This window comes from Solanum dulcamara, chromosome 9 (assembly GCF_947179165.1).
Source record: "Solanum dulcamara chromosome 9, daSolDulc1.2, whole genome shotgun sequence".
NCBI classification, from domain to species: domain Eukaryota; kingdom Viridiplantae; phylum Streptophyta; class Magnoliopsida; order Solanales; family Solanaceae; genus Solanum; species Solanum dulcamara.
The window spans coordinates 69460897-69477670 of NC_077245.1; the positions used below are offsets into that span (position 1 = coordinate 69460897).

The 16774-nt window shown below is 31.3% G+C and overlaps 3 protein-coding genes across 3 annotated transcripts; 2 read left to right on the forward strand and 1 right to left on the reverse strand.

The window, feature by feature from the left end:
- Nucleotides 1-6698: 6698 nt before the first annotated feature.
- Nucleotides 6699-8646, forward strand: LOC129903238 (uncharacterized). Its single transcript, XM_055978742.1, has 2 exons — nucleotides 6699-6814; nucleotides 7119-8646. The coding sequence occupies exons 1-2, from the start codon at nucleotides 6779-6781 to the stop codon at nucleotides 7929-7931; spliced, it is 849 nt and encodes a 282-aa protein (XP_055834717.1). The 5' UTR covers nucleotides 6699-6778; the 3' UTR covers nucleotides 7932-8646.
- Nucleotides 8647-9010: 364 nt separating this feature from the next.
- Nucleotides 9011-9604, forward strand: LOC129903755 (RING-H2 finger protein ATL66-like). Its single transcript, XM_055979293.1, has one exon. The coding sequence runs from the start codon at nucleotides 9011-9013 to the stop codon at nucleotides 9602-9604; it is 594 nt and encodes a 197-aa protein (XP_055835268.1).
- A 758-nt stretch (nucleotides 9605-10362) lies between these two features.
- LOC129903374 (monofunctional riboflavin biosynthesis protein RIBA 3, chloroplastic) lies at nucleotides 10363-16234 on the reverse strand. Its single transcript, XM_055978908.1, has 6 exons — nucleotides 15830-16234; nucleotides 12559-12777; nucleotides 11434-11759; nucleotides 11227-11356; nucleotides 10847-11143; nucleotides 10363-10764 (listed from the first exon to the last, which is right to left on the reverse strand). Exons 1-6 carry the CDS (start codon nucleotides 16154-16156, stop codon nucleotides 10501-10503), a joined length of 1563 nt encoding a protein of 520 aa, XP_055834883.1. The 5' UTR covers nucleotides 16157-16234; the 3' UTR covers nucleotides 10363-10500.
- Between the last annotated feature and the right edge of the window lie 540 nt (nucleotides 16235-16774).

The following is a 16774-nucleotide window of genomic DNA, read 5'->3' on the forward strand; positions in this document are numbered from 1 at the left end:
ACGCCTCATACACAACCAATGCCCCTACAGTATTATAGATTGATTAGGAGGATAATAAGACAAGATTAAAGATATCTAACGGCAGTAGAATTATGATTAGTTAATGATGGCGGTGTTAATTAATTAGATTATTCCAATTTAGACTATAAGTGTAACGTGATGATATGGAAAATATACTGAGTAGGGAAACTGCTTGTCGGGAATAAACAAATAAATTTTCCTGCTTTCATGTTCATTGTCTTTGCCACATCTAGGTTTTATCCTTAATTACTTATTCTTGTTTCTTTTAATTAAAAAAATAAATTGTAATGTTCATAAGGTTCTATTGGTGGCCTGTAACGAGAGCTATCTTAGGTGAAGAGTGGTCAGGCGTATACCTTTTTTAAAAATATTATGTTAGGTACAAAAGTTAAATACTTTTTTTATTTTTTATTAAGTGAATTTGTGAGGCAATACACACATATTAAGAAAAATATTTAAGAACATAATTTGAACCATACTTTCCACTATTGTCCTTTGTAAAATCATAAATATAACTTTGTAAGTAGTGTGATTTATCTCCTAGAAAATATAAAACTTCAATAAATGAAAGAGTAAATATGAAAAAAGTTTCAAACATCTATCTTGAACTTTGAACAATTCAATTATTTTGAACAATGAAAAATCTCTCAAAAATTCACTTAATATGAAATGGAGGAAGTATTATTTAAAATTAGTTTTTGGGACTCACGTCCTAAAAGCTAGCTCAACAGGCAGAAGGATTATCAAGCATAAGGAGGATGTGAGGTTTTTTCATTCTTCAACACTTCATCTCATGCCTAGGGTTGGCATCTGGTGCGTTGACAAATTTAATTCGAGGGGCCCAACACTGGATGAGATTAGTTCTGCTTTGATATCATATAAAATCAGGTCTTGAGTCTAACTCGCATTCCAAAAGCTAGCTCAAGGAAAAAAGGATTGTCCAATTCTTATAAGGATTTCATTCATCTCATTAACCACCGACGTGAAATTTTTTCATTCTTCAACATATTAGGGATTACTCCCTCCGTCTTATATTAAATGAGGATCTTACTAAAAAATAGTTATCCCATATTAATTAATCATTTACTAAATCTGGATAAAATTAATTAATTTTTTCATTTTACCCCTACAAACAATACAATCTTTGGAAGTTTGTACAATTCTCAATACTAGTTATCCCTATATACTCTATGTATATTTTTTTATGTGCACTGATATAAATAAAGAGCAATATAGTAAAGTTGATCAATCTATTAATAATTTTTTAATCACTGTATAAAATAGAAAGTGTCTATTTAATATAGGACAAAGAAAGTATGAGTGTATATTTAATTTTGCACACCCTTAACGTAATCAAAAAAATAAATTACACATTTATCATCAAATTTCTGACTCCGCCATTGCGTAGCTCCAATTTCCACCCTCTGCATGTCACATTATATATATATATATATATATATGATAATATTTTCTAATTATATATCAAACACGAAAAAGACTGGGAGAATTCTCACGTACCAAATTAGTATTCTCTCCATGTCATATTAGTTATTTATATTATTAAAAATAATTATTCTAAATTATCTGTAAATTTATAAAATTAATTATAATTTTATATTTTATTTTTATAATTAATTTTTATAAAAAAGTAAATAAGCTTGTAAAGTTTTAAAAAAAGTTATAAAATGTAAATCCGTAAAATTATCTTTTTATTTTATAATTTTTTAAAAAATATGTAAAAAGAAAAAAAGAACAACTAATATAGAACGATATTTTTAATTGTGTAATTTAACTGTAGTGCTCACAACTTAAAACCCTGTGCCAGTTGTATGGGGATATGAGAAAACTTTGTCAAAATAAAATACAGAAATAAAATATATAATTAGAAAATACACACATAATAATTAGTATAAAAGTCAACAACATTTCGGTTAATTTCAGTTTCTTGGGCAGTTCACCCATTTTCCCTTTTTAATATAGAACCACAAATAATCCGGTTTCTCTATAAAAGGAAAAAATATATTAATATAGCTTTTAACTCTTAAGAATATTTTGATTTTAAGTTTCTTTATCTCTTTGTTAAATATCATCATTTGATACGTTGAATGAGAATAATAATATCAAAATAAAATTTAAAATTAATTTTATGTTATATTTAATTTAAGACATTAATTAATTTTAGATTATTTTATTTTAATATTTATACAGAAATGATAAAAATATTAACTCATATGAAAAATGAAGAAATTTCATGAATATCTCTACTTATCTCATTCTATATGCTAAATGATCCTTAATTAATTTAGGAGCAATTAAGATTTATTTTTTAAAAATAACAAAATTCCCCATTTCATTTTAACTGTCACTTTAATGATATAAATTACTTTCAAATAATTCACTTTAAAAATTCAAGGTTAAAGTTGATGAAATAGATTCAGCATTGCATCCAGTATAACACAGGTCTCTACCAAACAATAGTCATCAGGGTAAGGAGTTGTTCGTAAAGTCAAGTGTTGAAAAGTGAAAAACTAGATTGAATGGAAAAGGGATAAATATACTCCTCAATTTTGTAATAGGGGTGTACATGATCGGATTGATTCAAAATTTTTAAATATCAAATCAAACTATTTGTGTCGAGTTTTTAAATACATAAACCAAATTAAATTAATAAAGCTCAATTTTTTCAACTTTGGATTCTTTTGGATTTTTTCGTTAAAGTAATCATACAAACATATGGTTAACTTGTACTTCAAATATTTCTCTAGTCCTACTAAAACACAACTATCTAAGGGGTTTTTTAAAAAAAGAAAATAACACAAAATATAAAATGAGTGATGAGACTAAAATATTCAAAAAAATAATAATAATAATGAAATCACATAAAATAAATATTACAAATTAATAAGTCATAATGAAAATGATCATAATTTAAAAATATTAAATGTAAAGATTCAAATTGGGCCGTAAGTGGCACTCAAGGAGAACCAAACCTACACCCCAAACTAGAACACAAAAGTAAGCATAAAATGATGTGGCAACAACTTTTATATAAGGTTTAAGCTGATTCCCCACAAACTCAAGAATAATTCAACACAGTCATATATAAAAACCCATGCTAACCTCCAATGGGAGAACCAAACCTACACCCCAAACTAGCACCTAACACAATAGTAAGCATAAAATGATGTGGCAACAACTTTTATATAAGGTTTAAGCTGAGTCCCTATAAACTCAGGAATAATTCAACACAGTCATAAATAAAACATGCGGAAGTAAACCTCCTAAAACCTGAAAGTCATTGTACCAAAACTACTACATAGTAAGTCTAAGAGAAAAGGGATACAATCCCAAAAATAATAACATAAGAATAAGTCTGAAAGATGCAGTCTATGTCCGGAGGATGGACTAAGAATTAAGACGGAATCCACGGCAGCCTGAAAGAACTGGTTCACTCTTAAATTCAATGATCACTGATCTCCTAGCAGAGGTCTGTCAGCAACTGCCTGAAGATGCCCTGTACTCAACAAGGAAAGAACAAGTGCAGTATCAGTACACATAATCAATGATATACTAGTAAGATCACACGGACAACCAGTAAGTGGAACATATGCAAGCAACTGTAAAGTAGTAAAGATAGGCATCTATGAAACACATTATCAATTAGCAAGTTCATAATCATGATTCAGTTCAAAATGTCATTCTCAACAACAGCCAACAAGAGTCCTCTCATGGGATCCATACAAAAAAATAGTCGTGTCGAAATGTGACACTCGAGTCTTGTATGTATATATGTATGTGTCAAAACGTGACATTCGATCCCTATATCTCATGCAGCATGTTGATTTTGAAAATCGAACCCATGACTTTGGCTCAAATTTTTCAAGTTACTACTCAGAAGTTTTTTAGCCTAATTTCCTTCCTCATTGGCTTATTCATAACGACGGGGACATGTCGTTACATTAAATCATGCTAAAAAAGTCTACTAAGTATTAACCACATGACTAAATATTAAAGAAAAACTAAAATTAGGTTATGTATTTTAGTTGTCTAAATCAATATAAAATAAAAAATAAATATTCAACACTATTGTCATCCTTAGTGTTGAATTGATTTATTATTTTTATTAACATTGGTATCGATTTGATTTTCACCTGAGCTTTATTAGAGTTACTAATATCTATGGAGTATATTTTTTATTGGACCATTTACAATTCTAAATCTCAAACTTGAAATAATATGTTTAGAGATAAAAACTATGAAAAAATATAAGAAATATTTATAAATTATATCAAAGTAAATATTTTTATGTATAAAATAAATTTTAAAAATTATATATATAATATCAGGTTGTTTGGTCTGGAGTTGACTTTTTAAATTAAAATCAAACCAACCCAAGTATAGTGGATTTTTTTCTAATACTAAATCACTAGTCGATTTTTTTTCCGATTTGCACTTGGTGTGCAGTTTGGTTCGATTTTGTTCACCCCTACATTGTGATTAAGAGCCGATATACTTTTTGTTAAAAAAATAAAAATATACGAATTCTTCGTCTAACAAATAATGCATATTTACCCTTTTCATCGTTTTTTAATTCCAAAAATATCATATGCCTATTAAAAAAATGTCTCACCCATTTTTTATCCCTCCATACTCTATTCATATGAAAAATTTACTATATTGAGTATGTTATTGTTGTTATATATATTAAGATAAAGAATTACAACTTATAATATTTTTGATATAGTTTTTGAACATCTAATTTTTAAGTTTAAAATATTAAATTAATCTAATTTAATTCAATTTTAAAAATTAGTCAAATTACTCTGAGAAGTAAAAATGAAGGTAGAGAGTATTAATTGAGTATTGACTTTGCATGTTTCATAGAATTAATTACTTAATGATTAGGGTACTTTTTTTAAAAAAATATATCTTTTCATTTGCTAAAATGAACAAATAAGAGTATTATATATATAACTATAATAGTAAAAGTGAACGGAGAAAGTGCTCGTTACAGTCATTTTTATTTGTTTATTTTGGATTTTACACGATTTTTTTTTAAAATAATTAATATGAATATTTATTACAATACTCATATTAATTGATATTAGCCGTAGATCTTGAAAAATGATTTGAAAAATAAATAATTAATGTTTAGCTAAAACACAAAAATTATTAATTATGTTTTCTTGATATGTAAAAAAAAAATTATTTTTAAAATATTAGACAAATAAAAATAAACAAAGGATGTAGTAATAAAAAAAATTAAGAAGCTAAAAAAGGAAATAGCATTATCATCGCAGCGATGGTTGATCAAAGTTCCATTTTTGTGCCCAGAGTAATTTACCTTTCTAAATAACATTTAATTCATATCCATATTTAAATTATGGAACGAGGTTTATCTTTAAACCTTAATACTCACTTCGTTTTGTTTTATTTGATTCTTATATTAAAAATATTTTCCTTTTTATTTGTTTATCTTAACAAGTCAATAGAGGTTTATTATTTTCATTAAATACTACCCTTCATTAAATATCTACATAAACATAATTAGTAAGGTTAATTTAGTTAAATAAACCTCTAATAAGTATTTTATTTAAAGGGTATTGTAAGTCAACATGAGTTACGTTAAATAAAATAAAAATAGTAATATTCACTTAGAAAGTGAAAAAAAAGTGCCTTTTCATTCTAAACTCGAAGTAATGGCATTTATGCTAAAAAAATATGTGTTTAAGTTTACACATCTAAAAGAATTTGTACACAAATTAAACCATTTATAATAAGCAAAAATAAAACGAATAGAATATATTGACTGTGTGTAAAAAGAATTTGCAGTGCCAACGCATATATTTGAGGTTTCATTTTTTTTTTTAGGTAAGAAGAGACAAAGGGCCCTAAAAGACTGGAACCTAATTTTCTGCAAGAACAAAAAAACACAACTCATTGCCAAGTCAACATTTGGTGACATTTGAACATGAAAATTATGAAATTTGATTTTTTTAAAATTATTTTTAACGTAAAAAATGATATTTAGAAAATTTTTTAGTTTAATTGATTGGCTATCTAAATTTTCACTTTGTTTATAAGAATTTGATTTCTATCTCATAAAGGCAAAACTAGAATTTCAACTATATGAGTTTTGAATTTACAATAACAATTTTAAGTGATAATAAGTATATTTTAAATTTAATATTTATACATATTTAATGAATTTATTAATACTAATACACTATTTTGGCAAAATCTACTAGGTTCTTGCGGGCTACTAATTCCGCCCCTACTTATAATCTCCTTCCCTATTTCTCCTTTCCTTACACCCGAACTAAAAAAAAGAAGAAGAAATATTTAGAATTTATTTTGTTACTATAAATACAAATTAGAGTTATTTTAAATTTTTTGTAACTAATTTAAAGTGAAAAAGTGCAAAATGCTTTTTTGACATTATTTCACAATTTCACTTTGAAAAAAAGTGAAAAATGTTTATGACCAAATGACCACGGAGGGTGAGGAAGGGAAAATTGTATAGATAAATGGAGTTTTTTTTTTTAATGGAAATTCTTTAAGATTCCATAATAAACTTTTGTTACAATAATAGAGGTTCTTTTGTCCTTTTTTGTGTATTTTTCTTCTATATAAATCTACAACTCCATCACTCCTTAAACCTCCCCCTTTCTTTCTTCTCAAAAAATTCTTCTCAAGAGATTTCATTTCTCTCTATTTCCCATATTTCAAGTAATTGTGATTTGATTGAGAGAGAAAAATGGAAGAAATGGCTTCTTTATGGTGTTACCAAGAGGTGAAATGAATACTTCTTTCATTTTCTATATATGTCTCTGTTGTTCAAGAATCTATTGGCAAATTTCAAGAATTAATCATTGCTTTCTACTTAATTCTTTTGTTTTAATTTTACTAAAACTTTTGAGTTACTTGTTCATCCACTTTGTGTTTCTTCAAACATCTTTGAATTACTTGTACATGCCTAACAACTTTTTTGTTATGATAAAATTCTATTTTTTCCGAAAACAACCTCTCTACTTTACCTTATAGGAATAAGGTCGGAGTACATTCAATTTTAACTTGAATTTGGTCAATTCTTGCAGACTATGGATGAAATGAGACAGAATCTTCTTTACACAAGTCTTGAACTTGAAAAGTTGAAACTGCAAATGAGTGAAGAAATGATGAAGAACAAAGAGTATGTGAAGCAATTAATCCAATTCTTGAAAATGGTTTGTCAAGAAAGAGATGAAGCAAAAGATCAACTTCAGAAACTACTCAACAAACTTGATAGTAATCCTCCTATTGTGATGATGAAGTCCACAAAAGCAAATTCAAGTATAACTGATCAGTCCAACAGCTTGTCTGAAACATACAATTATCAGTCACATTATTCATCCCCTATCGAATCGTTTTTCGATACAGTTTCATCCCCTGACTTGGAATTTTCCAACATGAACATGGCTGATTCAAATCCAGTAGCTTATGACAATTGTGTTACTCAATTGGCCCCAAAAGTTGACAAGGCCTCATTGGTTATTGACAGTTTTGTAAAGGGGAAAACTTTGCCTCAACAAGGGAAACTCTTGCAGGCTGTTCTTGAATCAGGGCCACTTCTGCAGACACTTTTAGTTTCAGGACAACTTCCACAATGGCGAAATCCACCTCAGCTTACGCTGTTTAATATCCCACAAGTTTCCATTAAAGGGTGTGTATCTGATAGTGCAAATCAGAATCTTGGTGCAAATTTGAGCTATTTTGACATGTCATGTGGATCTTCACAAATGATGTCTACATCTATGTTAAATTTTGTTAATTCTGATTCTGGTTCCTCTTTGGAAAAGCAGAGGTTGGCATCTTTTGGTCCAAATATGAACACTCATGTCTTCCTGGGAAAGAGACAAAGGTTGCATTAACACAAGTTGAAAGTTCCGTAGCTCGGAATCTTCAAAAATTCTTCAAAAGTAGTGTATTTTTGGAGGATTCGACACGGGTGCAGTAACATTTTTGGAGAATCTGAGCAATACAGGTTGAAAGACGGATGCCTATATTTCAAATTTTTGCACAAAGCATTTTGTCCAGGTGTTGTAAATGGGACATATTGATTGAGTTTGACAGCATTAGTTTTTTTGGCTTTTCCCTTACAGTTTTCTTTACATTATTCAATAAACAGTAATAATATGAATTTTGAATTTGGATTATGGTTGTTGATATTGATATGTTACTAAAGTAGAGATTTATTTTTGTCCATAAATGTGTAACTTGAACTTTTTGGCCGAAGGTTTTATTGTCAAGGAGAACTTTTGATATGTTTCAGAAAAAGAATTGATTTTGTTATTTGCAACTAGAAAAAGAGCAAAACCTCTCATTCCCCTAACCCTCCTCCATTTGGACTCTTTCAAGAAGAAAGCATCTTGGTTGTTGCATAGAAAATGACAAACACAAAAAAGTACCAATATCTATAATCTTTGGTATCATGAAAAGATTAAAGATACCAAAAAAGGCAGCCCGGTGCACTAAAGCTCCTGCTATGCGCAGGGTCCGGGGAAGGGCCCAACCACAAGGGTCTATTGTACGCAGCCATACCTTGCATTTCTACCAGAGGTTGTTTCCAAGGCTTGAACCCGTGACCTCCTGGTCACGTGGCAAATTAAAGATACCAAAAGGCTATAAAATTTGATCAATCCTATTTTCTGCCGTTAAAGATGGAAAACTGAAGGAAGAATTCTCTTTCTTCATTGTCGAAGGTAGAAACTTTGTGACCTCTACTTAAATGAACTCGTCCGAAAGATACTTAGTGTTAGATTCTTGGATTCATTACTAACTTTGTTTGTCTGTATTGATCTTACTTTGATATAACCGTCAGCCATGTCCTCAAAAGTTTTTCTAAACTTAGTATTTTCTCTAATTACAAAGTTCCTAAACTAGGAAACTTGTCTTAAAAACCCTATCAATTCAATTCTAAAAAGTCTTTCCTGTTGAAATTCCGAATAGCATGTCTAGTCCAAACTCTACTCCAGGCGTTGGACCTTCGCATTGGGATCCACTACTGATTGTCTCAGTAGTGATAGTTTGTTTGATCTTTCTTCTATTCAGTTACTTCAAGATTATACAGACACACTGTTGTGGATTTCTATCTGTGCATTTATACAGAAACCAAACTCAAAGGCGTCAACTAAACGAGCATATTCTTGAAGATCATGATTCACAGCTCCAAAGCTGTGGTCTAGACTCTTATATTATGCATTCACTTCCAATCACTCAGTTCAAGAAGAACGACGACCAAACTGCCAGACCAAATAACTCAGATTGTGCAGTTTGCTTGGGTGAATTTCAAGATGGTGAATGGCTGAAACACTTGCCTTGTTGCTCCCATGTCTTTCATGTTGCCTGCATTGACACTTGGTTTCAGATTCATTCAAGCTGTCCTCTATGTAGATCAAATGTGTTAAGTGTCAAAATGCAGCAAGGACATTCCATTACTATGAACTCATTACTGGAAACTCTGAGAAGGGAAGATTTCAATCGTGAACGATCAGTACACAATGAGGATATCCGGTCACAGATATTACAGAATCATTCTTTCTAGAGTCGTAGAAGGAAGCACTGACTAGTGGTTTTTCCATTTCCAATTGTGTCCAACAATTTCTAGGTATGTCTCTCAATCACTACACTGCATATACTAAGAGCTTCAGAGTTAGCTCACTCCTAGTAGAGGGCTTCATGAACAAGGAGGATTTGAGATGGATACTATACTATTTGATTAGCAAAGACAAGCCCGTGTGCACGAGAAGAAGTTGATAAGAGACAAGGAATTCTTATAAGAACATAGATAGAAACTAAGCAGATTCATCCTTCACATTTCTTTCTGATTGTCTGTGAAAGTTAATAGTCGGTGATGGTACGTTTGGTTCAGCCAAAGGAAGCAGATTTTAACAACTGAAGAGCATAGAAGTGAAAAAATATGTGAAGAACACATTTTAGTTATTTATTCTTTTATCCTATTTAGCAGAGATAATTCCAATAACAGCAACACGAATAAGGAAAAAGAAACAATTGGAATAATAAATTAATAGAAACTAGACGCGATAATTGAATGAATAAAACTAGGCCAATCAAACTAAAAACACAACTGTGGTCATCTAAAGTTTGTAGCTCCATTGAGGTATACGTTTTCGTTTTAGATTATTGATTGAAATTCACATTTTTCCATACTTGTACTGTTTGTTTCAGTTGGTTGAACATAGAGGGACTTGGAACTTACAAAATCCTTCAAAAGATGAAATGAGATACAGAAAGTAAGCTAAAAAGAAAATCATTGAAATTTTGGATTTTGGATGTACATAATTATGTATCATTGGTGGTTTAGTGTATTTTCTTTTCTGTAATTAGAATATATCTCAAAGAATTATTCTACAAGAAAAAAAAAAGTGAATTTAGTATGAAACAGATGATAGTCTCTCCCTCCTTGAAAGTAATCTGTACTTAACTTTCTTTTCTTTCCTGGGATGGATCTTGTTTCTCTGAATTCCGTTTGATGGACGCCTTAATGGGTCCTTGAACATCAGATCCATATATGTGACCCATCTTTGTTCTTTTGGTTTCCAAATACTTCCTGTTTTCCTCTGTGAAGGGTGTCAAAACTGGTACCCGTCCAACGACTGCTAAACCATATCCCTTTAAACCAGTAAATTTGGCTGGATTGTTAGTCATTAGGCGCATGGTACGAACTCCTATATCCCTTAACATCTGTTGCAATCAATAAAATCATATTCTTCCATTAGTTAATAGTTACTCTAGTAGTAGAAAATAAGCACATGATCTTACTAACCTGCGCGCCAATGCCATATTCACGAGCATCTGCAGAAAAACCAAGCTCTAGATTGGCTTCAACAGTATCATGACCCTCATCTTGCAAATTATAGGCCTGAAGCTTGTGACCTAAGCCAATGCCTCGTCCTTCGTGTCCTCTGAGATAGATAACCAAACCCCTACCAGCTTCCTCAATCAGCTGCATTGCCAAATCCAGCTGATTACCACAATCACATCGTCTTGATCCAAAAATATCCCCGGTCAAACACTCCGAATGTACCCTTACCAACACATCTTGACCATTCCCAATATCACCCTGTTGAATTGTGCAAATTTATTTGAAATGATAAAATTCACTAATCACTAATAGTTTATACTATCAAAGGAGAAATTTCTGACCTTTACCACAGCTATATGCTCTGTACCATCAAGCTTTGAACGGTAGCAGTAAGCCTCGAATAATCCCCATTTTGTTGGTAAACGTGATACTGCTGTTCTTTCGACAAGCTTCTCCCTCTTTCTCCTATATCTGCAAGCAGTAAAACATGACATACAAATAAGAAAGCTGTCCATTGTTGCAGTACGAAAAATCTGTTAATGATTCACCTTACTAAATCAGTTATTGATACAATCGGAATCTTGTGCTCCAAGGCCAAATTTTTTAAAATGAGCATAGAGGCTATAGAACCATCATTTTTATCAACTATCGTTGAAAGAACAGAAACTGGTTTCAAGCCAGCAGACGTTACTAAATCAACGGAAGCTTCAGTATGACCAAATCTTCTTAAGACTCCACCATTCCGATACTTGAGAGGGAAAACATGTCCTGGCCTTATGAAATCTTCCGGAGTAGAAGTAGGTGATGACAATGCTAGGACAGTTTTAGCTCTATCCGAAGCTGATACACCAGTAGATGTGCCCTTCTTTGCATCCTTTGCATAATAATATGGTACTTCAGTAAGCAAAAATCATCACTAATACACAACAGCTTGTAAAATCGTTAAATATACGTTATACCATACAAATCTACTACATAAATGCAATATAAATAGAAACTAAGGAGAGCTTCACATAGTAAAACTAGAGCCCTTCTGTTAATAAGTTCTTCACACACTCACACTGATATGAGTTCCCAATCAATTAGCGGAAATATAGTACATTTTTCAAGCATAAATAATAATAATAATAATAAGTAGTTTGGTAGGATGTATTGGAGAAAATAATACATGTTTTAGCCATGGTATTATTTAATTATACATCCTATTCAGTATTATATGGTGTATAACTAATGCATAACAAATTATGGTATTAGCAATACAAAGGTTATTAATACATGGAGAAGCATGATTAAAGACAGAACTACCCTTAATACACCAAACCAAATAGTGGATACGAAATGATCCCAGCATAATTAATATCAACATTACTGATCTTAGCCTATTCAGCCAGTATTATTCTAATACAATCTATCAAACGACGTTTTAATGTATAATTAATACATAACAAATTATGATATTAGCAACGAAGAAGCATGATTAAAGACATAACTACCTTTAATACACCAAATCAAACAGTGGAAAAGAAATAATTCATGCATAACTAATCCCAACATTACTGATCTCAACATTACTAATACACCCTATTCATTACTATTCTCATACACTTTACCAAACAATCCCTTGGTACATTACTATACTTATATCTATGGAAGGAAGAGAAGAGTCATATTACCACTGTGATTGTGAAGGATGGAGCAGAAGAGTCATCTTCTTTTTCAGGTGACATCAAAGGAAGATTAAGCCTCTCAAGATCCTCTTCTTTCATGCCCACTGAAATAATGCCTGAACCAAGTTTCACCATAAATGCAATTGCCTCAGAACTAGCAAAGGATGCTGCCATGACAAGGTTTCCTTCCACTTCCCCACTTTCATCATCTACAACAATGACAAACTGACACATTTTCACAATCATAAGTTCTACCAAATGGAAATCTACTACTATATTGTAATATTGAAGCAGTTATAATACGTGTCATAAAGAGTGTTTAATTGTGTGATCATCTCATCAATGTTTAAGCTGTCAGCGACAACAATGTCTTTAACAAATAGTCTCACATTAAAAGTGTGATGATCAAAGAAGCTCTTGACATCTTAAATATGAGAACATCATTTATAGAGCCCAAATTGGAAATTTGGAAAAATTCTCTCTTTATATACTTCAAGTCTGTCACTTTGAAAGCAAATGATATCATATGTTTGGTGTGCAAACAAAATCTTATATTAATAGCTAAAAATAAAAATAACTTATATATAAGATGTATGGATACTCTTAATGGTGGACTTGGCCCTCAAAGTGGACTATATCACGGGTGATTTGGACAAAAAGGTTACATTTGAGCTGCTTATTAAATATTTTCACTAGTTAGAACTGTGGCACACAATTCATAAAAGATCAGTGACTTCATGCTATATTCAACCAATTTTGATTTTTATTGGATTACTCAAAAATCATACCGAATCATCATGATTTCGAATTATAAAAAAAGTATGTGGCATGAAAGTATCAAACTGGTATACTTTATGCTATATTCAACCTAGTAATACTATTTGATTTCTCACAAATAATATCGAATCGTCATGATTTCAGAAATAGGAAAAAAAAAATGCATTTCCAGGTATCACAAGTGAAATAGAATTATTAAATGATTACTTTTCCACATACCATGTATAAAATAGAATTATTTAAAAGATCATTTTCGCAGGTACCATGAGCGAAATAATTTTTTTTAAAAGAAAATTATTTTCAGGTCTCATGAGTGACATATTTTTTTTAAAAATTTGCTTTTTGAGGTACTGAAGCCATCCATCTTGTGCAGAGACTGGTGGAGAAATATAGGAAAAGAAAGAGAGACATACATATGATGTTAATTGATCTTGAAAAGACCTATGACAAAGACTCGATAGATGTTCTCTAGTGGTGTTTGGAGGCTAATGGTGTCTCGATGGTTTATATGAGAACAATAAGGGACATGTGTGATGAAGCCAAGTCCTGGGTTAGAATGGTGGGAGGTGACTTGGAGCACTTTTCAATTGAGATAGGGCTACATCAGGGATCAGTTCTTAGCCCTTTCCTATTTGCCTTGGTGATGGATGAGCTGATATAGACTATTCAAGAGGGGTTTCCATAGTGACTACATGGTACTAATTGATGAGACACGAGACAAAGTTAATGAAAGGTTAGAGGTTTTGATATGCACTCTGGAATCCAAAGGGTTTAGGTTGAGCAGGACCAAAACGAAATATTTGAATTGCAAGTTCAGTTTGCGTTGGAGGAAACAGACGTGGAAATAAGGCTTGCCAAATAGACTATACTCAAAAGAGAAAGTCTTACATATTTTAGGTCCGTCATTCAGGGTATTAGGGACATCGATAATGATGTCACATATCGCATTAGAGTGGCATGGATGAAATGGAGGCTTGCCTCTGAAATCTTGTGTGATAAGAAGGTACCACTTAAACTTAAAAGTAAGTTTTACAAAGTGGTGGTTAGATAATCTTTGTTGTATGGGATGGAGTGTTTTCCATTCAAGAACTCACATGTTGAGAAGATACATGTTACGGAGATAAGGATATTGAGATGGATGTGTGGACATGCTAGGAGTGACAAGATCAGGAATGAGGTTATCCGTGAGAAGGTGGGAGTGACCTCTGTAGCGGACACAATGAGGAAAGCAAGACTGAGATAGTTTAGACATGTGCAGAGAAGGGGCGTTGATGCCCCAGTGATGAGGTATTAGAGGCTAGTTGTAGCGGGTGCGCGGAGGGGTAGGGGTAAGCCAAAAATATTGGAGAGATGTGATTAGATAGGACGTGACGCAACTTTATATTACGGAGTACATGACTTTAGATTGAAAGAAGTGAATATCGCGTATTATGGTAGAAGGTTAGTAGGGATAGAGTGTTGTCTTGTCTTGCAAAGGTTTAGTGCCTGTCGTAGGATTAGGTAGTTCTTGTCATATGTTGTTTATGTATCTCAATTATCACACTATTTGTTGTTATTATTGTTTCTCTCTTGCAGACTTTACACTATTTTGTTTATTGACTGTTATGCTTTCTCCATTGTTTTCTTCTTCTTTTATTAGGGTTTGATACACTTGAGCCGATGGTCTTTCGAAAACAACATCTCTATCTCCACGAAGTAGTGGTAACGTCCACAAATATTCTACATATATTTGTGGAATTTCACTAAATATGTTGTTGTTGTTGCTTTTGAGGTATCATGAGTGAAAACTATCAAAGGAAGAGAAAAAATATTTTAGAAATAAATGCAAACTTTGACAAATTGTTACTACTTCATCTTATATTCAACCTAGTTATCATGTTTCATTACTCAATCATGTCAAATCTTCATAATTCCAAAGCTACAAATAAGAAGAGGAACGATACAAGTCCTGATCCGTATGACTTGATGATATATGTGATCGAGATGTCCTGTTGATCACTCACACATAACATTAGAATATCGTAACAAGAAATTGCGTAGTCATAAAAGTCACCGACTTATATTGCAAATGCATATATGTCACTTTCTTGCCCGTAAACCCAAACACGCTTACTTTTCCCACATATACAAATTAATATTTGATCATGAAAATTTTAAATTTCACTTGAAGTTATATTTCAAATTTGAAAAACTCACTTTTATTTCAAATTTGAAAGTATATTTAATCATGAAAATTATTTTAAATAGTCTTTACAAAAATATCACTAAACACAACTATATCTTCAACTCCAGCTCCAAAAAATTGTTTTCTTTTGAAATTTATTGCCAAACACTTATTATAAAGTCAACAATAATTTCCGATCCTAAATATTAAGAAGACAATCAAAGAAAAAACTTATATGACATTCGAAATTCAAATAGTGCAACATAAACCGAAACAGATGAATGGAGTATTACAAAAGGAAATTCAAGACCAAAAATGGGGAAAAAAAGTACCAACCTTTCCTTTAGACAATGCATTAAGTGCGTCTCCAATTGAAGAATAACCTTTTGTGGGACAATCAGGGTCACCCTCTGTTTCACTCACAAAGAAATCAATAGTTTCAGGGGTTATTTCAACACTTAATGTTTCAAATAAAGACCCATTCTGAAATGGAATCTCAGCAGCACAACATGTTGTGGAAGTATTCAAATTAGGAGATGTTCTTTTTCTATGGTGTCCAACTCCAACTATATTATGAGAATTCCCACAAGATAGATGATGAGCATTTGAATTGATCATGAAGATTCTTGGAACTGATGAGTGATTAAACAAGACACAATCCATGATCACAAAATGTTTGATTCAATTAGTGGAGCTATTTCAGTGAAGAAAGAGCACCTCTAGCTTTATTCTCTTCTTATCCAATAATGCGAACCAAAAAAAAGTATACACAAGTTGTTTTGGAACGTAGGTGGACTTAGGACCACATGATGTTACTAGTTGATTTGACCGTGATTTTCATTTTGTTGGTGAGAATTGAATTTTCACTAATTAATTTCCTTTTTCATTTTTCCCCCCTACTTTGACATAATAATTTTTTTAATTTGTAAAACTTGGAACCATATATATACAAACAAATGGATGTGCTAAGAAATCATTAGGAAAACGACATCAAATGCATTCTGAATTTGTTTCAAAAAATTAGTTACAAATCTAAGCTATTATTACACTTATACTATTTAAAAGTAAATTTATTTTCATTTAAAAGCTGATGTGATAAGAAAAATAAAAAGAAAAAAAAACACGAAGAAAAATCAAATTAAGAAAAAAAACATAGTCCATTCTCCATGGACAGTACCTCTCCCTACTTCTTCTTCAAAGCTGATGTGATAAGAAAAATAAAAAGTAAAAAAAACACGTAAAAATCAAATTAAGAAAAGGAAAACATAGTCCATTCTCCAT

What these genes read in the sequence shown, in the direction of transcription:
- LOC129903238 (XM_055978742.1), top strand. Translation starts at nt 6,779, where the DNA reads ATGGAAGAAATGGCTTCTTTATGGTGTTACCAAGAG. An exon ending in CTTTATGGTGTTACCAAGAG is followed by an intron (nt 6,815 to 7,118) that starts GTGAAATGAATA and finishes CAATTCTTGCAG; the next exon opens with ACTATGGATGAAATGAGACA.
- LOC129903755 (XM_055979293.1), top strand. Translation starts at nt 9,011, where the DNA reads ATGTCTAGTCCAAACTCTACTCCAGGCGTTGGACCTTCGCATTGGGAT.
- LOC129903374 (XM_055978908.1), bottom strand. Translation starts at nt 16,156, where the DNA reads ATGGATTGTGTCTTGTTTAATCACTCATCAGTTCCAAGAATCTTCATG. An exon ending in CATCCTTCACAATCACAGTG is followed by an intron (nt 11,760 to 12,558) that starts GTAATATGACTC and finishes TATTATGCAAAG; the next exon opens with GATGCAAAGAAGGGCACATC. An exon ending in AATATGGCATTGGCGCGCAG is followed by an intron (nt 10,765 to 10,846) that starts GTTAGTAAGATC and finishes TGATTGCAACAG; the next exon opens with ATGTTAAGGGATATAGGAGT.